Below are 27,483 nucleotides of genomic sequence, written 5' to 3'. Positions count from 1 at the left end.
GGTTCTTTGACAAGGTAATTCTGAGCTAAGTTTTGAGGGAAAACGGCATTCTAAAAGACTTATATAAGTATAAATGTAAACTGAACTCCTAGAGGACAGATAATGTAATTGTTTCCTACTTTGTATTCCCAGAGCCTTGTGTACAGTAGCTACTTACTAAAAGTTTGTTGAATTTACTTAATAGATTAGCATGGTTTTGCTGTCTCCTTTCCTGCTGTTAGCTGTCACCTGTCACCTGTATGCTGGTTGCTACACTTCCTTCACTTATGTACTCATTCTAAAGGCTATGTATTGAGAAAATATTACTGAATTTATGCGTGAAGTAAGAGCAAATAGGCCTTTAATATGGACCCAAGAGAATCGAATGGTAAATCTCCTAGATTTTGTTCCCTCTTTTTATCTTTCTTGCTTCTTTCCTGCTTTCTAACTATGCTGGATAGGGGAGATTGAGTTCTTTTTCAGGTGATTGCTTGTGTTTGAGAGGACTTCAACTACTTGTACTTCATTGTAAGTCTGTACTAATAGCCATTCCTTTATTTTCTATAGTTAAATTTAAGTGACAGATAACTACTTAGAATGGCAGGCTATTTTTCACATCTTTTTTTTTTTTAACAATGGAAATGAATTTTATTATATTGGTTAATAGGATGTTGTATAGTTATGTTGCAGAATAGCACACTTCATCCAAGACTTACAGCTTCTCACCTTTTACCAACAATCTAGGATTCAATGTTAACTCTCATAGAAGAGTTATATACTCTTACATACTCAACCAAATTGTTGTTCTGTGAGTGTATGTACACACAAAAGTCTAGGGACATGTACTACATGCCTGTTGCATACAAAGTGTTACTAGATACTATAGAGATAGCAAGATGGGAAGTGTGTTTTATAAGAAAAAAGTTTGAACTGTAAGTGTTCTCTATTAATCTTCTTTATCCCTAATTACTTGTCAAGTCCTGTTGCTTCTATCTCCCTGTTACCTCTTGAGTTCTTCCTCTTCTATTTGTTCTCCTCATCTTTCTGTTTATTCCCATTGCATTTTCCTCCTGGGGATCTAATCATGTCACTCTTATACTAAAAAAAAAACCTTCACCAAATTCTGCTGGCCCACTACCTAAAGCTCATCCTCCTTAGCCTGGTGACAATAGCTTTCCACAAAGTAGGAGCACCTGGAACTTTACAGTTTTATCTCTTGCTTCTTCCTTCTGTGTGCTCTACACCTTGAAGTCACCCAACTACTTCTTTACCAACTACTTTACTTGGGCCTGGAATGCGCTCTTGCGCTCTCTCTCTCACGCTCTCTCTCTCTCAACTCTACTGGTTGAAATTATTAATTAAAAAAGTGTGAGATTTAAAACTGGAAGGGACCTTAAAGATTATCTAGTTTGACTCTTTAATAGTAGAAGTTGAGGTACATGCAGCCCAGAAGGGTTGCCAAAAGTCAAATGAGTAATAAGATTTTCAACAAAATGTTCTGGCTCAGAATCCAGTGTTTTGCTTTGTTTTTTCCACATTGTCACACTGTTTAACCATCCTTCAAGACTCAGCTGAAATACCACTATTTTATTGAATTGTTTGGTTACTCTCTTTCCCATTTTGGGCCTCATAAAACACGTATTTATACTTCTTGTTTGTGCTTATCATATAAGATTTTGTATTTGTAGTATATGAAGGTGCATAACCTCTGATAGAGTATAAGCTCCAGGACCGAGCACAATGCTCTGCAAACATTTATTAAGTATTTGTTGAGTTGGGGCAGCTAGGTGGTGCAGTGGATAGAGCACTGGCCCTGAGGTTAGGAGGACCTGAATTCAAATCTGACCTCAGACCAAACACTTGACATTTACTAGCTGTGTGACTCTGGGCAAGTCACTTAACCCCAATTGCCTTAAATGTGTGTGTATATATATGTATATATATTTGTTGAGTTAAACCAAATTATAGGCTCAAAGTAGGTAATAAACTAGTTAAAGAGACCATTTGTCTGCATGTGAAATAACCAAAGTATTTTTGCAGTATAATCAATCAATTAGTGTGGATTACAGCATACTTTTGGTTTGGAAGTGCTAAGTATACACAGATGGATCAGTCAGTCAGGTGAGGTAGTAACTCCAGTATAATTTTTTGCAGGGCGGAGGGGGGGAATTGAAGTTCACGGTTTGTAAAGATTATCCAAGCAAAAACCTGGAGTGCACATTTATAATAGGAGAAGACATCCTTCAGAATGGCTCAGCTGAACCTGAGGTATATAGAGGAACCAAGCCTGTTGAAGCTTTGATGATTGATGACTTCATGTTGAATATTTCTAATTGGCAATGGTTTTTGCAAAGTGGTTGCTTTAACAGAACAGGAACAAGCATCCCAAGCATTGAGTGTTTAAATCTCCTAAATTCCATGTGGCATAATTAGGAAGCTTATTTATCTGTAATTAGTACCTATGTATACAGTGGTTTTCTTCATCTTTCCTAATAAAGACTTCTCACTGATGGAACAAGACAATGTTCTTTCTTAAATGTAACAGAAGGCTTATAATCATAGACTATAGCTAGTACTGGACATAGCTCTAGAGGGCATTGAATCCCCTCCCCAAATTCCATGCGCACTGAGACTGTCAGGAAACTGAAACCTCTCTGGATAGGTAAGGAGATTTGAACTTTCCCTTCCAGAAGGACCTATTCCAATGTTTTTAGAACTCTTCTTGCAGTCAGAACACTTCACCCAGTGATATAACATCATGGCAAAAAGAGTATGCTGGCTCCATTTGGTTGAGAATTGGAGAGGTTGTCATAAGCTCTATTACAAAACAACAGTCATCGTAGTGTTAGTGAGAGACGTTCTTGTTTTCCCAAATACATTTAGATAATGTTAAGGGCCTGACTTGAAGCTACCAGAACCAGTAAATTCAGAGTTAAGGCTTCTCACTCCGTCTAGAGCTCTCATGGCAGTGCCTGGCCATTCCAGCACTGGGTCACAGAAAAGGAAGTCCATGCACTGCCCACAAACCCATCCAATTCTCAGGCAAAAGGTTCATCTGATGACTGCTGCCCAGTGCTCCAAGTAGGTCAGCACTGACCGCCCCTGCCAAGCTCTGGAATGGACCAGGTATGGCTTAACCTGCCATTGGTAGCAACTGAATGTGACTGGATGGTGATGGCATCTCAAGTCTGGTGGAGAACCAACAGGGACTGGGACGAGGTTAAGGATGCAGTGAGAAGCTTTATCTTTCTTGAATTTCCTGGATTTTGTGAGTTTAAGTCAGACCCTTAATGTTATTTTAATGTATTTTTTGTGTTTAATTTTTAGTAAAAATTTGAACACGATCCAGGCTTCAGTGGTTGCAGTGGATAAGAAGTTTAAAAGCTTTGGTTCAAGAAAATTTAAAGACATGGAAGTAAGGATCCAGTGACAGGACGCTATTCTCCCTGGGAATTCTGAAGACTATAAAGCGTTGAAAAATCGAATTCATGATCCTGGAACTCGAGCTCATATTAAGAAATGTCAGGTTGGTAGGGGTTCCTGAAGTTTATAAATAGGCTAAGCTGTATCTCTTTTCAGAGTTCATTAAGAAGAAGCTAGCATTTGGGAATGGGTGCTTTAAATTTTTTCATATAAAACTTAAAATCATACTACAGATTGTAGAAAAGGACAATAGGCATAATCCTATTATAATGTTTTATCATAGTTCTTGGGGCTTAAGAGACTCTTTTTCTCCTCTCTTCAATAAATCATTTTCTTTGCTATTGACAGATTTCTTTATTTTTACTAAAAGTATTAATCCAGTGAGCTTGGGGTACAATTTTGTGAGTTCTTTATGACTTCTGGGGGGAATACCTATTATGTACCAAATACTTATTCCAAAGAATTTTGTTACATAGTAGGATTGTAGCTGTACAAAGTTAACATTTTTTTTCTGTTTACTTTCTACCTTAATGTTCCTGTTGTTGACTGTGTCTACATGCCATTTTATTCGTATTAAATTTTTGCATATTTAAAAGTTGTACCCGTGGAGGTTTGAATTGCTAGTTTGGGGCACCCAAAAGCCAGGTTATCGTAGTTCAGGATAGACAGGCATTCCTGAACCCAAGCATGGTCAGTGACTAGAAGTGGAATTCTCTGAGTCATCTTGCTGAGCTACAAAGGAGACAGTAGTACTTCAATTCTTGTTTTTAGTTACTTTAGGAATTTTATCATATTCAGAGTACTTCAAGGAGTTTTAAAAACTTGATCATAATTAGATGAAATAGTAATAAAACATTTGAAAACTGTACTTGAGACACTACTTCTGGGAAGAAGAAAATATTAATAGTAAAATAGACCTAAGAATCTAATTTTTGGTTGTTTCTAAAAAGCCATGTCATAATTACTACTGGTCATACTCGATCTCTGTGGTCTTGAGAGAGATTTATACTGTCCTAGCCTTGGGACTAATCATGCCCTGGGATGATTGCTGAAATTTACATTCCCCATCTAAGGGCTTGGTGTCAGCTAGACTTAAGTCACTTTAGTATGCTCTAGTGGAAAGATCTGAGCTCTTTTATCTATTTGCAAGACTAAATTTGTTAACCAGCTGAGAAGGGAATGTGTAGGGCAAGAGAATAGTCTTTAAAATAAATATTCAAAATATGTTCATTTGCCCCAAGATGTATAGCAGGCAGTAATATAATTTATATTAGCATTTGTTCCTACTCTGGCAATAATTTAGTGACTTGAAAAATGGGTGTTACTCATGTCACCATCTCTTTTAATTGCCTTTCCTAAACTGATTTCAGCAAAACCATGACTGTCAATATTCTTACTCAACATTTTTGTATTTTATCTTCTAATATAAATTTTATAGACATTGTCCCACTACAAGACTGAAAATTATTATGTTCAAAATTACAGTAACATGTCATTTATGTAGCTCATTTATTAAGCAGGTATAAGAATTGAAATGGGTCATTTAGGGTCAGGTAAACCAGTTCCATACACGAAATAGGTCAGATGCCCTGAGAGCACTATTATACCATGGGGATAAGGACTGGACCTGTAATTTTGTTGGTATAAGGAACTCCTTCTACCAGTGCAGGTCAGCTTCTTCTCTTCAAATTAAAGTGTTAAAGAGTTGCTTAGAACATGTAGAGTTTAAGTGTGTTGCCCAGGGTCAAAAAGTGTGATCAGAAGCAAGACTTGAAGTCATCTCTTTGCTTCAAGGTGAACTCTCTAGACTGTATCATGTTACATGGTGCCATCACTGATCTTTGTAATGGAGACCTCAAATTATCAAAAATGTAGACGATTTAAGAAGCAGAGAAATGTGTCAAACATTTGAAGAGAGAGTTCCATGTGAAGTAGTTAAAAATAAAAAGTATTGGTGCTTTAAGTGGGGTAAGTGTCAATAAGCTGAAATATTTGCTTATGGAGAATAATCAATTCCCTGATGATGTCAGATAATTGAGGTATGGGTACATTATACTAAAAGGATTTTGGGTTTGTTTATTTTTTAAGTGAATAAAGAAGTGCTACCTTTTAGTTTATTTTCTTTTCTCCTCATCTGTCCCTGAGATTTCTTTAGAACAGCATTGAGCATTCTAGTAGAAGCTTAAATAGTTTTGTTTTGTTTTTGTTTTTTTTAATAACTTCATTTTGGTCACTAAATTTGTCTATTCATTTTCTCCTTATGACATACAATGTAGTCACAGAATTCCTTAGAGTCTTTTAGTACTAGCTAGAAAAGAAGCATTTGGACATTCTTTTAAAGCTCATAAAATTCTTGTTTTTATGCTACATACAAATAGTAGCAAAAGTAACCCGGTGCTTTGACAGAGTGAGGAAGTCTCAAATATGGTTGTAAATATAGAATTTTATTTTAGCCTAACATTACCTTAAATTTTTTTAGCTTTTGTTGTCATCTTATTTTTCTTGACTTCCAACATTGGGAACATTGTTCCTTGCTTCTTCCTGGTCCAGAGCAGGATAAATCCCTGCCTGAGATACTGCTAAGCAAGTAATGCAGTGAGTGCCTTCCTTTTGAGTTGGCCTACATCCCTTCCAAGCTCCCCAGGGCCTGCTTTATTTGCCTGGGCCTGTCTGTGTGGGAGAAGCTTCTCTGTGCCAGCTTGGTCCCTGTGTAGTTTGGGGATCAGGGGCTGCTTTTGTTTACAGTGATGCCATGTCCCATTTGGCAATAGAAAACACAGTGCTTTAGCCAGCAGGCGGTCTTCTTGATCAGTTTTTCACTCATCTTTCTTCCTCCCCACCCCCTCACTCCAAATGAATTTGTTTCCAGGAAGAGGCAAACTTAGGGCTTTCAGTATTTTTAATTTATTTTTTTTAAATTTGCCAACACAAACATTAAGTGGTAAACATTAGTCAGGTTTGTGTTTTGTTTTGTTTTGTTTTTAAATAATTTTCCTGAATATAAGTTGAGTGTTTTTCCTCTTATTTTCTAGGCATTCGACCTCCAATCATGAATGGGCCCATGCACCCACGTCCATTGGTAGCATTACTGGATGGCCGAGATTGCACAGTAGAAATGCCCATTCTGAAAGATGTAGCCACAGTGGCATTTTGTGATGCACAGTCCACACAAGAAATTCATGAGAAGGTAACTTAAAACTATTTCATCTACCTGTTTTCTTAATTAGAAGATAGTACTCGGGTGTTCATATTTCGTAAGAGAATTTGAACATTAGGCATTTGCCTTCTATCCTAGCAATTCTGGTCAGGAAGAATGATTTAAAGCTGATTTGCTTCTGCTTAGAAATAGGGCTTCCCTAGCTTGGCTCTGGTCAATAGAGCTGTTTCTTCTAACTTATATAATTTATCAGCATTTCCATGGAAGTCGAGTTTATGTAAGACTGAGCATTTTGTGTTAAAATCATTGTTTCTAAAAGAATAAAAAGAAAAATAAATTGAAGGAGGTATAATGATACTGACCAATCTTGGCCCCAGAGAAGAGATGAGTAAACTCATCTCCCTCCTTTTGTTAGAGAGGATGGAGGATTATGGGTGTGAAATGTTTTATCTAGAGAATAATTAATTGTATTGGTTGGTTTTGCTTTTTTTTTCTTTATTGTTAAGAAAGGTTCACTCTTGGGGTGGGAGTGTATATATCAAAATAAATGAGATTTTTAAGAAAATTTCAACAAAAACTTTTAGAATAAAATAACTTTCTGCCATACTTTCTGGCCTACTCAGAACAGAGACCTACATGCTGTTCATGCCTGCTTCAGTATGCTTATAAATCACTACTTTCTTTTAACAGCAGCCAAATTTTGCCCAAGAAAGTGAGTGAGTAGTGTCAACCCAAGCTTTTCATGTATATAGGTATTGCAGGCTACTTAACCAGAGCAGAGATAGTTCTTGGGAGGAACCCCTTCTCATGCATGTAGCCAGCAACTGTCAAATATTCTGTGGTAGTCAAGATGCAAAAGAAACAGGAGGCTGCTCTCAGAGCAAGCCCTGCCCACAGAGGTTTTGTTGCCTGGTTGTCTGCAGCTTTGATGATTTTATGTATTTGCTTATTAGATTTATGTGGTATCTTTCCTCTACAGTAAAAACGTAGGAACATGCATAGGACCACGTTTACATAGAAATCTCTCACAACTGGCTATTTTGGGTCTCTGAAGTGGGGGGCCTCTATGCTCAGCATTATGGCATTTTCAAACTGCATGCTCAGGATCCTTTTATATTCAACATATTGCAGGAGGATTGTAGGAATTAGAATTGGAAAAGGAACATGGGAGATCATGTGATCCAACCCTCTCATTTTATAGATGAGGAGACTAAGGCCTAAGGAGTTTGTAACAATGTATCATGAAAATAATAAATTTCAATATTATCATTCAGTATTATTTCAAAGGCACTATGATAATAAACAGAATAGGCAGGAAGCTAAAAGGGGAAAGCCATTTTTGGGTAGCATAATGTTTGTTGAGTTACTAGTATGTGAAAGCATCTACAGCAAGGGATTGTGCTAACCAAAGGTCTCTTCCTTCCTCCTCTGCCTAATGTTGTTAACTGATTCTAAAGAAACCTGATTGGAGGTGAAATGACATTTCATTTCCACAAGAACAATTTTATGAATAGGTAGTAAGCCAAAAGATACTACGGTGCAGTTTCATAACTTTATGTTGTGTTTCGTTATAATGTATTAATAATGTAATCACATAAAAAAAAGATTGGTTGGGTCATCCTGGGAGAGGGAGGTTGTTCATTTTTTGTAGATCTACATGAGAGGCAGTATGGCATAGTAGATAGAGAACCAGCCTCAAAGTCAGGAAGCCCTGGGTATAAGTTCCACCTCAGAAATAAACTGGCTCTGTGACCCTAGGAAAGTCATGTATTCTCAATATGATTCAGGCAACTCTCAAAGATCATAAGAAAAGGTGCTAAGCTGCATTGATAAATACTGTTTTCTCACCCAAGAATTCCACAAATACCGTTTTCTCACCCAAGAATTCCGTACACCTATGAAATCAAAGGTCTAGCCCAGGGGTGGGGAACCTGCAGCCTTAAGGCCACATGTGGCCTTCTAGGTCCTTGGTTGTGGCCTTTTGACTGAGTCCAAGTTTTACAGAACAAATCCTTCTATTAAGGGGATTTGTTCTGTGAAGTTTGGAATCAGTCAGAGAGCTGCACTTGAGGACCTAGAGGGCCATATGTGGCCTTGAGGCCTAGTCGTTTTCACTACAGACTATTTGATCCATGAGGTGGCAAAGCTCCAGGCCTGGAGTAAGGAAGACTTGAGTTCAAATCCAGCTTCACCCATTAACTAGCTGTGGGACCCTAGACAAGTCACTTAACTATGTTTGCCTCAGTTTCTTTGTCTGCAGAATGAGCTGGAGAAGAAAATAGCAAACCATTTCAGTACCTTTGTCAAGAAAATCCCAATTGGGGTCATGAAGAGTTGAACGCAACTTAAACAACACAACCACAACCACCACAACCCCTATCACCACCTCTCAGGGCCATTGTGAAGAAAGCACTTTTAAAATCTTAAATCCGCATAGAAATGTGAATTATCATTATGTCAAATACAATAAATTATTTATTGTTTCCTAATGACATATGATTATGGTACGTGGTCATCAGGGCTAATAAAGGTCAGGTTATCATAAGACTGACTTCCAATGCCCGAATGGTGGCTCATTCAGTCAATCAAAAAGCAATTATTGTTCTTTATGTACCAGGCATTGTGTTAAATAGTGAGGATACAAAGAAAAAGTAAGAACAGTGCCTGCCCTCAGGAAGCTTACATTTGGAGGAGACAATATGTACATAAATAGGTATGTACAAAATAGTTACTGAGTAGATGCAAGTAATCTTAGAGGGGAAGGCATTGTCAGCTGGAGGGGTTAGGAGAAGCATCCTGAAAAGGTGGCATTTGAGCTGAGTCTTGAAGGGATCTAGGGAATTCTAAGAGGCAGAAGGGAGAAGGGAGAGCCTTCCAGGCAAGGGGAATGGCCACTATAAAGGTACAGAAATGGGAGACAGCGTATATGAAAAACAGCAAGTAATCCCATATGTCTGAATCATAGAGTACATGGAGGGGAGTGTGAGAATACTGGGAAAATAAGAAGGGACCAGGTCATGAAAAGTTCTGAATGCCCCAAAGAGAAGTTTATATTTGAGCAAAGGCAATGGGGAGCCCCTGGAACTTGTTCAGTAGGAAGCACAATGGGATCATACTAGCCCTTTAGAAAAATCACTCTCTGCTCTGGGGAGGGTGAATTGGGGTTGAAAGACGCTTGAGGCAGGAAGCCTAATCAGGAGGTTATTGCAGTAGTTTGTTATAGGTGATAAGAGCCTGAATTAGGGTGATAGCAGTGTCAGAGGAGAGAAGGGGGACAAAGTCAAGAGATGGTGTGGACAAAGAAACAAAAAGATTTAGTAGTTTATTGTATATGTGGGGTGAATGAGAGGGAGGAGGGCAAAAAGATGGGACAGCTCTTAACCAGAGACTAGAGTGAAAGAAATGGTGGAGACTGATGTGTCCAGGGATATGGGATGGGGAAAAGAGGGATCTTGGAATGAATCACTTCCAATGGTTTTTTTGTTTGCTTGTTTGTTTTTGTTTTTGTGAAATATGAGACTATTTCCTCAATTGAAAAGGTGGGGATTGGGGTGGGGGGAGGGGGAACTGCTATGGTTAGGGGAGGAGAAGAGAAGAGATAATTTTGCACAGTCACTTTGTGAATGGGAGAGAGAATACATTCGGGAGTAACAGGATTGCCTTGCTGCCTTGAGGACCCAGTTGAGATTAGATAATATAAATTTGTAGTGGTCCCAGTCAACACAGTTTTATGATATCTTACAACTCTGTTCAGCAGTACGTGAGTAGGCCATTGGTGAAAGTACTCTAGGGATAACTAGCTATAGGACAAGGGAAGAAGGGATTTGAGATGATAGTATAACATTGAACTAAGTCACTATAGATTGGGGAGGGAGGAAATTATATATAGGACTAGGATTATGACCCAGGAAAGTACTGAGGCAGTTTGGCAGTAATGGCAAAAATGAAGAATCAGTTTAGAATTAAAAAGGCATGTAGAGAGATGGAATTATAAGAGATAATAATTAAACAAAAGATTTTCAGAATTCTTAAACATGGAAGTAAAACATGTATGGGTGATAGCAAACTCACAGGCTTGGCCAACTCTGTAGCTGCAGTGGAGTTGAGAAGTAGAGTGGGGGAAAAAATAAATTAAAAAAAAAGAGAGAGAGAGAAGTAGAGTGGGAATTGAGTAGATTGAGCTTTTTCAGCTACCGTTTCCACATTGTCAGAACCAGATCTCTCCTTGTTTAAGATCTGATATAAGGTCCATCAGTCAGACAATCAACAGGCAGTTATTAATCCTGCTATCTGCCAGGTACTATGCTAGGTAATGAGAACCAAAATCAAAATTAAGTAGTTCTTACCCTCAGGGAGCTTACATTCTATCTGGAGAAGCAACATGCACACACATAAGTATATATAAAATAGATATAAAATATCTGTGAGGGGACCACTAGCAGCTGTGTAAATGGTAGCTTGAGATGAATTTTGTAGTAAAAAAGGATTGATTCTTGTTAAGAGGGAGTGCAGAGTAGGGGGCAGAGCCAAGATAGCAGATTAGAGGCAACCAAGTTCAACTGCCTTAGCATTCTCCTCCAAACAGCTTTAATGTAGCACCTCAAATCAAATTTAGGAGGTCAATAGGAGAAGTTTGTAACATTGGGGTGGAGGCCTATCTGGAGCCCGTATGTGGGGTGGCTATAGCAGCAACAGTTTCAGCAGCTCTTAGCCCAGAGACTCTAAATGGGTAAGACAACTGGACAGAAAGAGATTACAGGGGACCTTTTGCTGGCACTGGGTACACCTGGCAACTCTACTGCCCATACACAGTTCTGGGTTAAAGTTCCAGGACAGAAAGGAACTCTGGGGGTCAGTCACAAGGGAGAGGGGACCCTGGTCACAGTTATAAGACAAAGAGGAATATGAGTGCTTGTGGCCACAGAGGACCAGGAGCCCTTCCTGGGTAAAGACCAGAATGCAGACCAGGAGAGCAGTGACCACACCTCTTCCTGGATCACACCATGTTGGAAGCACCAAAAACTTGCAGACCTCCAGAACTAGTTCTGAAAACAGCAGTACCAAAAAGCCTGAAGCTTGGGACAGTGTCTCCCCCACCCCCATGTGAGCAGAGCCCAACTTTAGCATAAAGTTCAAAGTCAAGAAATAGCCTGGGGAAAAATAAACAAACAACAAAAAAATAATTTGACCATCAAAAGCTACTACAGCGGCAAGGAAGACCGAGAAATAAACTCAGAAGGTGACAACAATGTGAAAACAGCTACAAACAAAGCCTCAAAGAAAACTGATAATTGGACCCAAATCCAACAAGAGTTCCTGGAAGAGTTAAAGAAGGCAATAAGAGTGGTAGAGGAAAAATTAGGGGAAAGAAATGAGAGTGATGTAAGAAAATTATGAAAAGAAAATTAACAGCTTGGTAAAAGAGACACAAAAAAAAAATGAAGTAAAAAACACCTTAAAAAACAGAATTGGCCTAATGTTAAAAGAACAAAAATTCATTGAAGAAAAGAACTTCTTAAAAAGCAGAATAGGCTAAATTAAAAAGGAGGCACTAAAATTCATTGAAGCAAAGAACTCTTTAAAAAAATAGAATTGGCTAAATGGAAGAGGTATAAAAATTTCACTGAAGAATGTAATTCCTTAAAAATTAGAATTGGGACTCTAATAATTCCATAAGCTATCAACAAACAATAAAACAAAGTCAAAAGAATGAAAAAAATAGAAGAAAATGTGAAATATTTCATTGCAGAAACAACCAATTTAGAAAAGAGATCAAGAAGAGATAATTTAAGAATTGTTGAACTACCTGAAAGCCATGATCAAAGAAAGAGCCTAAACATCATATTTCAAGAAATGATCAAGGAAACTTTCCGTGATATCTTAGATCCAGAGGGTAAAATAGAAATTAAAAGAATCCACTAATCACCTCCCAAAAAGAGATCCCAAAATGAAAAGTCTCAGGGATATTATAGCCAAATTCCAGAGCTCCCAGGTGAAAGAGACAATACTTTAAGCAGCCAGAAAGAAACCATTCAAATACCATGGAGTCACAGTCAGGCTCACACAAGATTTAGTGCCTTCCACATTAAAAGAGTAGAGGAATTAGAATATGATAATCCAGAAGGCAAAGGAGCTGCTTGCTAGGATTACAATCAAGAATAACCTACCCAGCAAAACTGAGTACACTCCGTTAGAGGGGAAAATGGATATTTGATGAAAAAGAAGACTTTCAGGCATTTCTGTTGAAAAGACCAGAGCTGATTAGAAAATCTGACATTCAAATACAAGACTCAAGAGAGTCATAAAAAGATAAACAGGAAAGGGAAATCATAAGGAACTTAATAAGGCTAAACTGTTTATTTTCCTACATGGAAAGATGTAAGGAATTGCATAGTAAAAACAACTGACCTGGAAAACAGAGTAGAGGAAATTGAAAAATCTACCTGATTTTTCTGACAACGTAACTACCTGAAAACTATTACTAAAAAATTAGCTTAGACATCTTATCTTAAGCATAAAAGAAAATTGCATAGATGTCTTAGAAGCAGAGGGCAAAGTAGAAAGGATTCACCTACCTCCTGAAAGAAACCCCAAAAAGAAAACCTCCAGGAAAGTTATAACCAGAATCCAGAGTTTCCAGGTTAAAGAAAAAATTCTCCAAGTAACTAGGAAGAAAGAATTCTATACTGAGGAGCCATAATCAGGATCACACATGATTTAGCAGCCATTACTATAAGCAAAGAGCTTAGAATATGAAGTTCCAGAAGGCAAAAGACCTAGATTACATCCAAGAAAAATTTACCCAGCAAAACTTAAGTATACTCGGGGGGGGGGGGTGAGGGAGGAATGGACTCATAAGCATTCCTACTAAAAAGACCAGGGTTGAGTAAAAACTTTGAAATAAAAAGATAAGAGTCAATGGAAACATTAAAACAAACAAAAAAACAACAACAAGAAAACATGAGCAAGCCATCATAAGGACAAGTATAAAATGTTTACATTCTAATATGGGGGGATAATAATGTATTCCCTCAGGACTCTGTCATCATCAGGGTTCATAGAAAAAGTCAAATTAGACAGAGGGACTGGGTGAGGTTCAGTTATATTTAGATGGTCTTAAAATAAGAATAAGAAAGGTAGGGGAAGAGAAATATACTGGGGAAGAGGAAAGGGGAAATTTTCTCATGTAATTAGAATGTGCAAGTAGAAGTCTATACAATAATAGAGGGAGAGAAATAAGAGACACTTAAATCTCATTCTCTGTATTGGTCAGAGAAAAGAATAACACACACATACAGATACATTTCACTTAGCAAGGAAATAAGACGGAAAGAAAAGATACAGAGGGTAGATTAAGGGAAGGATTATTGATAAACTCTAAGGAGGGTGTAGTTGGAGGAGGGGTTTAAAATAAAAAGGGGAGACGGAGCCAAGATGGTGGAGTAAAAGCAGGGACTTGCTTGAGCTCTCCCTCAGACCCCTCCAAATACCTGTAAAAAATGACTCTAAACAAATTCTAAAACAGCAGAACCCACAAAAAGATAGAGTGAAACAAATTTTCAGCCCAAGACAACTTGGAAGGTCAACAGGAAAGGTCTGTTGCACCAACCTGAGAGAGGAACACAGTCTAGCGCAAAATGTACCAGCACCAACTGGATCTCAGCAAACCAGGAGCAGGTCTCAGGAAACTGAATCACTGGTAGCTGTGGTAGTTTCCAGACTTCTCAACCCCCAAAATGCCAAAGACAACTTAGAAAGTTAATAGGAAAGGTCTGTCCGACATGGGTGAGAGAGGAGGGTGGTCCAGCCTCAGCCCTGGCACAGACCCAGGGTGGCAGCAGCAGCTGCTGCTGCTTCTGAATTTCTCAGACCACAGACAGTAGGGGAATTGAGTGGCTGATCAGAGGGGGATTGCAAGGATCTCTTTGCTGGCACTGAGGCAGGATTCTGTTACTTTGTCCCTGCCTAGATCTGGGTCTCAGTCCTTGGTGGCAGTCCTGGGGTGAGGAGTAGTGTTGGTGGGGCAGAACTTGTGGTGGCAGTAGAAAGGGTTCTAGGGCAGAAAAGAATGCTTGTGGTTGCTCACAGATCAGAGCAAAGGCCAGGAGAGGAGTAAATACCTCTTCTTAGATCGTATCACCTTGGAAGAACTGAAAATTTATAGGTCCCTAGAAGTGTCTCTGAAAACAGCTGCACAAAACCCCTAAAGCTTGGGACAATATGCCCTCCAACACTGGAAGCAGACCCCTACCTTAAAACTCAAGTAATTGACAGGGGAAATGAGCAAACAATGGGGAAAAAAAGCCTCTGACTATAGAATCTTACTTTGGTGACAAAGAAGATCAAAACAAACAACCAGAAGAAGACAACAAAGTCAAAGCTCCTACATCCAAAGCCTCCAGGAAAAATATTAATTGGTCTCAGTCCATGGAAGAGCTCAAAAATGATTTTGAAAAGCAAGTAAGAGAAGTAGAGGAAAACTTGGGAAGAGAAATGAGAGTGATACAATCATGAAAAACAAGTCAACAGTTTGCTAAAGGAGACCCAAAAAAATACTGAAGAAAATAACACCTTAAAAAATAGACTAGACCAAATGACAAAAGAGGTCCAAATAGGCAATGAGGAAAAGAATACCTTAAAAAGCAGAATTGGCCAAATGGAAAAGGAGGTCCAAAAGCTCACTAAAAAAAATAATTCCTTAAAAATTAGAATGAAGCAAATGGAAGCCAATGACTGTATGAGAAATCAAGAAATTATAAAAGATAACCAAAAGAATGAAAGAAAAAAAAAAGAAGAAAATATCTCATTGGAAAAACAACTGACCTGGAAAATAGATCCAGGAGAGAGAATTTAAAAATTATTGGACTATCTGAAAGCCATGATCCAAAAAAGATTCTAGACATCATCTTTCAAGAAATTATCAAGGAAACCTACCTTGATATTCTAGAACCAGAGGGTAAAATAGAAATTGAAAGAATCCACTGATCACCTCCTGAAAGAGATCCCAAAAGGAAAACTCCTAGGAATATTGTAGCCAAATTCCAGAGTTTCCAGATCAAGGAGAAAATATTGCGAGCAGCCAGAAAGAAACAATTCAAGTATTGTGGAAACACAATCAGGATAGCACAAGATTTAGTAGCTTCTACATTAAGGCATTAGAAGGCTTGGAATGTGATGTTCTAGAGGGCAAAGGAGATAGGATTAAAACCAAGAGTCACCTACCCAGTAAAACTGAGTGTAATCAGTGAGGGGTGAGGAATTGACATTGAATGACATAGAGCAAATTTATGCATTCTTGAGAAGCCAGAGCTAAATAGAAAAATTAACTTTCAAATACAAGACTCAAAAAAAGCATGAAAAGTTAAACAGGAAAGAGAAACCATAAGAGACTTATTGAAGTTGAACTATTTACATTCCCACATGGAAAGATGATATTTATAACTCATTAGACCTTTCTCATTATTAGGGTAGTTGGAGGGAATATATATAGACAGAGGGCACAGGGTGAGTTGAATATGAAGGGATGATATCAAAAAAATAAAATTAAGGGGTGAGAGAGAAACGTACTGGGAGACGGAGAAAGGGAGAGGTAGAATGGGGTAAATCATGTCACGTAAAAGAGGCAAGAAAAAGCTTTTACAGTGGAGGGGAAGAGGTAGGAGGGTCAGAGAGAATGAGTGAACCTTATTCTCATTGGATTTGGCTTAAGGAGGGAATAACATACACACTCAGTTGCGTATGGAAATCTATCTTAGTCTAGAGGAAAGTAGGGGGGAGGTGAGAAGGGGGGTGATAGAAGGGAGGGCAGATTGGGGGAGAGGGTAATCAGAAGCAGACACTTTTGAGGAGAGACAGGGTCAAAGGAGAGAATATAATAAATGAGGGGAGGGATAGGATGGAGGGAAATATATTTAGTCTTTCAGAACATTACTATTATGGAAGTGTTTTTGCATGACTACAGATATGTAACCTGTATCGAATTACTTGCCTTCTCAATGAGGATTGAGGGAGGGAGGGAGAAAGGGAGAGAATTTGGAACTTAAAGTTTTAAAAACAAATGTTAAAAACTGTTTTTAAATGCAACTGGGAAATAAGATACACAGGCGATAGGGTAGAGAAATCTATCTTGCCTTGCAGGAAAATAGAAGTGGAAGGGGATAATAAAGGGGGGGAGGTGATAGAAGGAAAGAGTAATCTGAATGCACACTGTTTTGGGGTGGGGGGAGGGGAGAGATGGGGAGAAAATCTGGAACTCACAATCTTGTGGAAGTGAAATGTTGAAAACTAAAAATAAATTAATTAAAAAAAAGAAAGAAAAGAAAGGGATAAGAACTTGTTGTTGGGCTCTGGACAAGAGAATGAGAAGAAGGGGCAGGAGAGCAGATTATACCAAACCAGAGCACTGGTGCTGAGCTCACTCTTTTCTCACTACGGTCTTCTTTATAAAAACAAAAAGGAAAAGTGTAAGAGATTTGGATGGAGGGAAATACACAATTAACAATCATAACTCTGAATGGAATGAATTCATAAAACAAAAGAGGATAGCAGAGTGAATTAGATAGCACAATCCAACAATACGTTGTTTACAGGACACACACTTGGAACAAAGTTGCGCACAGTTAAAATAAGGGACTGAAACAAAATCTATTGTGCTTCAGCTGAAGTTAAAAAAAAAAAAAAGCCAGGACAATAATCATGATCCCAGACAAAGCAAACAGTAAAAACAGACTTAATTAAAAAAAATATAAACAGAGAAATTACATTTTGCTGAAAGGTCATAGACAAGGAATTAATATCAATACTAAACATATATGCTGCAAATGTCAAGGCATCTCAATACTTATATGAAAATTGAAACATTACTAAGGAGAAATTGATAGCAACATTATAGTGGCTTTATAGTTTGCATTTCTCAGACCTAGATAAGTATGACCAAAAAATAAATCCCCCAAAAGTGAAAGACCTAGATAGAATTTTAGAAATACGGAGATTAGTGAATGGAAATAGAAAGGAGCATATATATTTCTAATCTGTGTATGGCATATTCATAAAAATTGACCATGTGTTATAGGGCATAAAAACCTCACAAGCAAATGCAGAAAAGCAGAAATGTTAAACGCATCTTTTATGTACCACAATACAATTAAAATAAATTTTTAAAAATTAAGAGGCTAACTTAATCCTAAAAAATGAGTAAATAAAATAACAAAGCACAGAAACAACCAATTTCATTAATGATGATGAAAATAATGTGACAACATGCCCAAATTTTTTGAATGCAGTCAAAGCAGTCCTTAGGGGGAAATTCATATCTCTATAAACAATTTTATAAGTAAAAGAGAGAGAACAGATCAATAAATTGGGCATGCCACTTTAAAAAAAAACTATAAAAACCCAACAATTTAAATCCTCCAATTAAACACCAAATTAGAAATCCTAAAAATAAAAAATAGACTAACAATTGAAACCAAAAAAAATCATGGAATTAATAAATAAAACTAGGAACTGATTTTAAAAAATACCATTAACATGGTTTTTAGAAAAAAAATACTAAATTACCATTATCAAAAATGAAAGGGGTGAATTCATAGCTAATGAAGAAGAAATAAATGATTAAAACTTTTCACTCAGTTATATGCCAATAAAACTGAGAATCTAAATGAAGTATGTGGATATACATAAAAATAGATAATGTCTAGATTAACAAAAAAGAAGAGGAGGGTATTGGCAGGTTTACAGAAGGATTGGTCCAGGGGTAGCCCTCCACATCCTCAAGTGTGGCCCTTTGACTGAATCCAACCTTCACAAAACAAATCCCCTTAATAAAAGGATTTGTTCTGTAAAACTTGGGCTCAGTCAAAAGGCTGCACCCAAGGACCTGGAAGACTATATGTGGCCTCACGCCTGCAGGTTCTCTGTCCCTGGATTAGTCCTAAGCAAAACAAACTCTAAGGATGTATAAAAGTATTTATAGCGCTCTTTTTACAGTGGCAAAGAATGGGAATTTGAAGGAGTGCTCATCAATTATGGAATAATAAAACAAATTGTTATATAAATGTGATGAAATATTATTGTGCTGAAGAGAATGGTGAAGGGGGTAGAAACTTGAAAAGATGTATATGAACCAAATGCAAAATGAAGTTGACAAAACCAGGAGAACAATTTATTCAGTGAAAGCAATATTGTAATGACAAACAACTTTGAAAAACTTAGGAAATTAACTGTGATAAATATAACCACTACCCACAATTTCACAAGTCTTATGCTAAATCATGCTGCACACCTCCTGATAGAGCAGTGATGGATTCAAAGTGGAATTTGAGGGCTCCCCCCCTTTTTTTTTGTGGACATGGGCCTATTAATATGGAAATTTGTTTTGTTTTAACAGGAGCTTTTTTCCCCCCTTGCTTTCTCAACATGGGAAGTGTTTAAAATTTTTAATTTAATGGGGCAGCTAGGTGGCACCGTGGATAGAGCACTGGCCCTGGAGTCAGGAAAACCCAAGTTCAGATCTGGTCTCAGACACATAACACTCACTAACTGTGTGACTCTAGGCAAGTCACTTAACCCCAAACCAAAAAAAAAAAAAGAATTTAAGAAAATAATTTTAAAACTTTTTAAATGTTTTAAAAAGAGACTCTTCTGATAATTCAGATGAAGGGTGATGAGGGCCTAAGCTATGTAGCTAGGAAGCCAGATTGGCTTTGGGAGGGTATTAAAGCACTCATCATATTGCTGGGGAAGGGAAGGAGTGAGGAGAGATGATGTCTTCAATGGCGTACCTGTGGCTAATTGATGAAACATAAATCTCTGCCACTCATATTCTCCTTGCTTTGGAGAGAGGGATATCTCAGTCAACTTGGCTTTATTGTTCCTAAATAGTGTTATAAAATTATATTTCTAAGTCAGTTTTAGGAACAATCATTAAATTGCCAGCAAGTTAGCTGATCTCAGTCAAAGTATCTATAGAGGAATAAAGTCCAGTGCCTTTTATTTTTTTTAACCTTTTTTGTCACATAATTTAAAATATCAATATTTATAAAGTATTTTGCCAGCATGTAAGACTGGTGAATCCTTGTTAAATAATTGTTGCAAGCTTAAACAAAAAACTTGTTTTTGCTTTATTCTTGGAAACATTTTTTTTTTAAAGTGAGGCAGTTGGGGTTAAGTAACTTGCCCAGTCACACAGCCAGGAAGTATTATTATATGTCTAAGGTCGAATTTGAACTCAAGTCCTCCTGACTCCAGGGCTGGTGCTGCTTCATCCACTGCACCACCTAGCTGCCTCACTTGGAATTTTAAGCATGCTATGTGGTATAGAAAAAAGAATGCTTTTTTTCTTACTGTTAATTAAGATTATGCAAATAAATCTGAGTTATTCTTTCTGCCTGATTGATCTATAACATGCTCTTTCCATTTGTGTCTTGTGGTTTTAGGGTAGGCTAATAGAGTCAAATAAAAAAAAATGAAGCACAAAATTTGCAACAAATAATTAGAGATTATCTCATCCCTATTGTATAAATGAAGCAACTGAAGTCCAGATTAAAGAATTGATTTCCTTGACATCTCTCAGCTAAATTAACATCAGAATCAGGACTTGATTCTTGTTCACATAATCTTTTCTCTTTGTTCAATATTTTGCCACCTCTCTTTCTTACAAAGTGGAAATTGAGACTTTTTTGTATTGAGAGTTGAACATTTTTAATTGAACATTCATCTGTAAGGTTATTCAGCAATGCTTAAAGGCTCTGTGAGTTCGTGTTTGTTTCATTCCATTTACTGAAATAGGTTGCAACTCCTTTGTGGCTTAGCAGATGTTCATTCTTTAATAGTAGCTTTGGCTTCTCTGAACTTAAGATGGACCTCAGATGATGATGGTTATGACAATAACAATAAGAACAACATTTACATAGCAATTTAAAGTTTTGCATAAGGCTTTATATATCTTATCTCCTTTGATCCTTACAACTTCCCTGTAAGGTAAGTTTTACTGCATGTACAGGTTTTATTATTCGCATTTTGCAGATGAAAATCCTGAGACTCAGAAGAGGTTAAGTAGCTTATGATTGCATAGCTAGTACTGTTAAGTAAGGTGGGATTTGAACTCAGGACTTCCTGATTTTAAGTCCAGTGCCTTTTCTGCTGCACTGTGCTGTATATGCTAGCTCAAGCTTTGGTAGATGCTGCTAGGACTTCGACTTTGCTGGCATAACCTTCAGTAACCCAGATTCACTTCTGTGCCAAGGTAAGGAGTCAGAGTTGGACCTTGGCAGAAGCATCTAGTACTGTTTGTTTGGGGGTTTGTTTTTTAGTTTCGTTTTCCAACACAATTCCACTCTTATTTTAATTGGGAATTGGGAAGTCTAGGCAAACTTGCAGAGCTAGAGAACAGCTGAGGAAATGAGAGATTTCTTGGTGTTACAGCCCTCTGAACAGTGTTGTTATTAACTTAGTTGTGTGTCCTTGGGCAGGTGATTTAGCTTGTTTGGGCCTTTGAATGATGTCTTAATTTTATAAGTTCCTTCATATGTCACACACAACCTCACTGCCCTTTTTTTTTTTTTTTGGCTAGGCAATGGGGTTAAGTGACTTGCCCAGGGTCACACAGCTAGTAAGTGTTATGTGTCTGAGGCCGGATTTGAACTCTGGTCCTCCTTAATCCAGGACAGGTGCTCTATCCACTGTGCCACCTAGCTGCCCCTGCCCTACTCTTTTTAAAGATTAGGTCTCTTATCTCATTCAGGCTGAGGGTACAGGAGCTACTCATGGCCCAGTCCAACTACTGATTGGCACAGGACCTGGATCAGTTTGTCCCTCCTTTGGCAACTTGATGGCATCCCCAGCTCCCAGAGGCTCTTCATTTTTATGTGAGACTTAATTTGGATACACAATCAGCTAAGGCCAGTGCTGCTCAGCACTTTGTTAGGGAGTTGGGGGTGGGGGGAGGAAGGGAATAACCATTTATATAGCTCCTGCTATGTGCCAGGCACTGTGCTAAGCATTTTAACAAATATTAGTTCATTTGGTCCTCACAACAACTCTGGGAGATAGATGCTATTATTATCCCCATTTTACAGGTGAGGAAATTGAAGAAGACAGAGATTAAGTGACTTGCATGTGGTCACAAACAGCTAGTAAGTATTTGGGCTGGATTTCCACTTGGTTCTCCATAACTCCAGGCCCAGCACTCTTATCTATTATACCAGAGATTTGCCCAGCTCAGCATCCTTGGTTACTGGAATTACTAGCATATACCATAGTGCCTAGCCCCTTCCCCACTTTTCTGAATGAAAATGGGGAAATCTCATGCCCTTCAATAGTGAGTAATTTTCTTACAGTATCCACCTTCTCAAATTTGGTTCTTTCCAGATTTTTTCTTCATTCCTCCAAGCCATCTACCCAACATACCTTCTAACCCTGAATCCTAGTATAGATTGTGTGAGAGAATTCTCTCCTTATCTTGATCCTATTTAACAAATGCTTTCTTTGGGTACAAAAGGTTCTGTATGCTCAAAGCCATAGGATCACAGAATGGTGTCCTAGCTCCAGAGGCAGATAGAACCTGAATAACTTAAAGTCCCAATAACTAGTGTTAATGTCCTCATAACACCTTGTGGATCATTTTGGTGCATAATGAAAAGGGTATTAAAAATTATTCTGTAGATTTGAATCAAACCCACAGTTATGAAAAATGATCAAGTTTGTTGAGCAATTTTGAAATCTTTCTAAGCAAGCTTTTTGTTTGTTTGTTATTGGATTTCTTAGAGACCTTGTTTGGTTTTTTTCTGGCCTCTTGTCTAAATATGATTTAAAGACCTAGATAGAATCCATAAGCCCTTTTTCTAAGAAGTTTCTTTAGATCTGTACTATGGTTAACAATCATTGCCATTATTTAATTCCTCTTGAAATTTTATTTTAGTCTTTTAACCTTAAAGGCTGTAGTTTACCAGCTGGAGTAACAATAGACTGTACTGGGTCATTTGGGGTGTTGTTTGGATCAGGGACTGCTCAGCAGCCTGGATGTGATACATGGGCTCCGTGTGAGGCTATAAGAAGATTAGGTCTTAGGACCTTTGCTTTGGCTTGGAATTAAATGCTATGTTTACTATGTTAGTGCTGGAGCAGGCTGAAAGTAAGTTCAGCAGTGGATTAGGTATATCTTGGAAGACAGTCACAGTACATATGTTAGGGGCATCCCTGAACTTGGGAAGTTGGTTTCAATTGTCTACTAATCAAGTTTGGGTGCTCCTGTCAGAGACAGTATCTTAAGCTCCATCGAGCCCCCTTGTGGTAATTGGTCTCTGTTACTTTCCACGCAGAATTGATTTTATGGGAGAAAGTGCTTAATTTTACATTATTATGTGCAAAAGTCCTTCCTCTTTAAGTCTCTCTCCTAATTCATCCAGATTTCAAGTAATAGCATTTCACATGTCCATAGGAGATAAATCACTTAGGGCTTTTTTTTTTTTTTCTTTGCTTAGCTTCAAGGTTTACAAAAGAGATGGAAAAACTTTAAAGAAAAATCAGGAAGCTTTTTTCCCCTACCACAATAAAGCCTGAGGAATATTTTTTTTTAAAGTTCCTAGCTATTTCTAAAAAGATAATTTTCCTGGCAAGATGGGGATATAAGAAAGCACAAAGAAAGGATTTTTTAAAAAAATCTTTTGTTTTGGCATTTACTTCTTAGATATTCTTTTAAATTCCAAGCCCTTCTATTATCTTTTTGGAGCGCTTGAAAAATAACCACTTCATGAATCAGTCTTTTATGTATAGTAACCTGACCTCATTCTATAGTCAATTCTAGAGAGAGTAATAAAGGGGGAAAGTATAAATTTCTTGAGGTTAGTACAGATAACAAATACAGTGAAAATATTATAATGAAGAAACATTTTTATTTAAGTATTTCATGCTTGACAACATACTTCTGTATTTTAATCAATTGAAGTTTCAGCAAAGACAGGTCCAGACGTCTATTTCTTTGTGATTGGACATTGAAGTTTTTTGCAGATCTTGGTTAACCCAGTTTCAGCAGTTTTGAGCCTTCAAAGGTTATAGAACGAAGAGGAAAACTCTTATTTGATGTGTGACCCTAAGAAAATCTCTAAGGCACCAGCCTACATTGGGATAGAAACTTAACTTCTTTTGAGGCTGGATTTGAACTCAAGTCCGCCTGAATCCAGGGCCAGTGCTCTATCCACTGTGCCATCTAGCTGCCCCTCGGAACTGGAACCAGCTCACCTATGAAAACACAGGTCTGGGTGCCACTGTAGGATGTACCAGGAATGCAGGTTCAAAGGGATAGCTAGCTGTTTTTATTCATCAATTAAATGAAAGAACCAGTTTCCTTTTCCCAAAAATAAATAAATAAATCAGTTTGTTGTGTTCTTTTTAAACAATAAGTAGAAAGACAGGTGTTAGGAGGCCTAGTCTGAGGCCTGGTTCCAGTGTCTGCTGGTTACATGATCCTGAGCAAGTATCTGGGCCTAGTTCCCATTTATAAAAGGGGACAGTGATCCTTGCACTACCTTGCTGCCAGGTTGTTATGGAGAACTTCTTCACGAACCCTAAAGTGATATAAAGATGGTGGGTTATTGCTGTTTTTTGTGTGATATTGTGAATGCTTCCAGAGGCTGTTATCCTGGGATCATCTCATCTAAACCCATGATCTTATGGGGCATTAGATTTGGATCCAGAAGGGAAAGGGAATAGTCACACAACATATTCACTGGTAGAAATAAGACTAGACCCCAGCTCCCTGACTTTTGGGTTTGGATACCATGCTGATTCCAGTGTAAGGGATTTTTTAAAAAATTGCATGAGTTTAAACTGTTATCAGTTTTTAGTGAACAGTTAGAATTATGTGGCCAAGACATGGAATAATTGTGATGGCCCTTTCCAGATAGATAACTTGACTTCACTTAATTAAGTAAGCTTTACCTGGATTCCCAGAAATTTTCCAGAATGTGTTATTTAAGGGGGCGAAACTGTGATAACAAAAAAACAACTGTGGCTTCATCAAGAACAGAGCATACCAGATGATCCTCATTTTCTTTTTTGGCAGGAGAACTTGACAGATAATCATAGGAATCCAATAGAAATAGCTCACTCAGACCATATCAAAGTGTTTGACAGTCTCTCCTATTGTTCTTGTGACCAAGGTAGGGAAATTCGGGTTTAGAAAGGACCTAGGGGGTTTCGTAATTACTTGAAAAGCTGGATCCAAAGAGTGATGATATGGCAGCCCAAAAGCTAATTCTGTCTTAGGCTGCAATGTAGAAGAAACATAGGCTAAGACTAGGGAGATGGCAGTCCTAGTTACTCTGCCCTAGTCAAGACCATGTCTGTGGTATTGTATTCAGTTTCATTTTAGGAAGGGCATTGATAAGCTAGAGTGTCTAAGATGTAATGAGTTTTGAAATCATCCCATTCAAGGATCAGTTGAAGGAATTGATAACAGTCAGCTATGAAAGTGAGAACTAAAAGAGGTAGCTGGTGATGGCTGCCTTCAAATATTTGAAGGGCTGTTGTGTGGGAAAAGACTTAGATTTGTTCTTCTTGCCCCAGAAGAGAAGGAATAGGAACAATGAGTAGAAGTTGCAGAGGTGAGTCTAGGCTCAGTGAAAGGAAAAATGACCTCATTGAGCTATTCACAAGTAGAGTGGACTGCCTTGAGAGGTGGTGCATTCTCCCTCACCTGAGGTCTTTAAACAAAAACTGAATGATCACTCCTAAGGTCTGTTGTGAAATGGATTCTTGTTCCAGCTATTGGTTGGATTAGATGGCCTCTGAAGTTCTTTCCAACTGCGAGATCCTCTGATTTGAGGATATTAAGGGCCGTAATAATTATTGGCTCAATTTGATACTTGTGATGAATGCCATTGATTGTTAGTTTAATATTTAAGAACTGGAAGTCAGAAGGTTCTTGGTTTTAAATAGGAAATCTCTTTAGTATATAGAATTTGCATATATAAATGCTTTGGGATCCTTTGTTAAAGAATAGTCTGACAAACACTGGAAAAACTTGAAAAAGGTCTTTCTTGCTGGTTAGAGGTAGAATATAGCTGGAAATGAAGCTGATATAAAACATTAAGTTTTTTTAACTGGAAAAAGAAAGGACCATTGAAATCTAGTTCAAGTTTTTTATCCTTACTATTCCAATTATACACAATTTGGAATCTAAAATTCAGTAGGTATTTATACCATCTCTTGGTTTTCTTTTAACTTGACTGGAACATTCTTTGCAGTACCAGGAATATCAGGAGGCAGCCCTGGATGTGAAGTCAGTAGCCCTAGGCCTGGCATCCAGCTTTACCTAGGGGACCTGAAGCAAGTAGCATCATTTCTCTGGGACTCAGTGTCCTTATCTGTGGAAGGGGGAGATGGAGCACCTATCCTGAGGGCCCTCTGGGCTGAGGCAGTCACAGATGCTGAGAGCAGGGGATCAGTCAGTCCTGTGGCATTCAAGCTTTCCTGAGGACAGCCTGGGGCTAGAAATGACTGCCAGGCCCCACTAGCTGGGGACTCCTGGCTGTGCCTCTACATCCCCTCTCCAGAGCTACCTAGGAGTCTTTGGGTACTTTTCCCTTGCTATAATTTCCACAATGATAATGCTTGTCTCCTGGGAATAATAGAGAAGTTTGGTTCCCATAGCAACACTTGTAGCTGCCCAGATTTAAGAACTTCCTGGTTCTCCTTTCACAGCCTCAGAGGAGGAGCCCAGGTTCTGAGAGCCTTAAAGCTTTCTCTTGCCAGGCCTTTGTTTGATGGGCAGGGCTCCTTGGTAGCTTCTTCACTGAGTGGGCACCACATTCACATGGGGGCACTTGCCACTCCCTTGCAATTGTTGATCCAGCTCAGTGTCAAATTCTTGATTAGATTGCTTCTGAGAATGGTAGATTGCTGTCTTCCATTTTCCCTCCCTTTGTTTGGATTTTAGCCACTAGGAAATTATGAAACTATAAACCTCCCAGAACTGCAGGAGAAAAGATGAACCACATCTAGTACATTAATGAAATGTCTATTTTCTTTTGTTTTGGTTTTTTTTTTCCTTTCCAGGTTCCCTTAAATTGCCCATTTTCAGTTCTGACTCCCCAGAATATAATATGCTACAGTGAGGGAAATGGGAGATACTACTGTTGGAGCCTGGTGTTGGCCTACCAGGGGTAAGTTAAGTGCCATTCTCCCTCTCTGGTGTGGTTTTGCAAGATAATAAGTTTATGTAAACAAAACCTCACAATATGACAAAAAAACAAAACAAAACAAAATAAAACTGGCACTTAACATAACCCATGTAGGCTAACTCCCTCAGACCTCCTTTAATAATGTGATTGGTCCTCCAACCTCCTGCTTTCTGGGGCTTCAATTAGAGGGGTCCCATTGTCCTTAGAGTTTTTTCTCATGTGCTAAATGTGCCCCCCCAGGAGTCTGACCCTACAGATTGAAGAATTCAGCGTGTTCTGCTAACATAGTTTGATAATATATTAGCAGGGAATGTTAATCCCTGTCCCCGTGCTCAACCCCAAGACCAACCCCAAGACGGTTTTATTTCCGCAGCTGCTTGGAGACTGATTGACGATGCCCAGCATAGCTCTAAGGATTCAGCATTGTTATGCTATCGAAAACAGCTTAGAATCTGCCACTGTGGCTTGTTCTGGCAGGCAGCATAGAAGAGAACTTTTGGTTTCTTAATGCCAAAGAATCTGTCATCCCTTCCTGTACTGTTATCATGCCCAACAATTGGAAGTGCAGGAGAATCAAATAAGGTGATAAGTGCTGTCAGCCACTGCCCAAATCAGAGGTATAAACCAAGACTGATCATCATTTGATGTCATAGGCTCACTGAGGTCAAAGCATAAGCTCTGCCCCAAATCTGTAGGGAGAAGCAAGAAAGACCTGCATTGGGTCTTGCTTTCCTAATTTCCCTT

The 27,483-nt window shown here is 38.3% G+C and overlaps 1 protein-coding gene across 5 annotated transcripts in view; it reads left to right on the top strand.

The window, feature by feature from the left end:
• The window catches only part of CTBP1 (C-terminal binding protein 1), a 449,102-nt gene that overhangs the window by 378,567 nt on the left and 43,052 nt on the right, over nucleotides 1-27,483 (top strand). For 3 of the 5 annotated variants that reach the window (XM_027836130.1, XM_027836129.1, XM_027836131.1), the window contains one exon: nucleotides 6,435-6,589. In XM_027836130.1, coding sequence (XP_027691931.1) covers nucleotides 6,435-6,589 — 155 coding nt within the window. Of the gene's footprint in view, nucleotides 1-3,306; nucleotides 3,506-6,434; nucleotides 6,590-27,483 lie in introns of all 5 variants that reach the window. The other 2 variants (XM_027836133.1, XM_027836132.1) reach the window with 1 other exon arrangement.

Source organism: Vombatus ursinus, unplaced genomic scaffold (genome assembly GCF_900497805.2).
Source record: "Vombatus ursinus unplaced genomic scaffold, bare-nosed wombat genome assembly UNPS02014818.1, whole genome shotgun sequence".
Taxonomy (NCBI): Eukaryota; Metazoa; Chordata; class Mammalia; order Diprotodontia; family Vombatidae; genus Vombatus; species Vombatus ursinus.
This window is presented reverse-complemented; position numbering and strand designations above follow the sequence as displayed.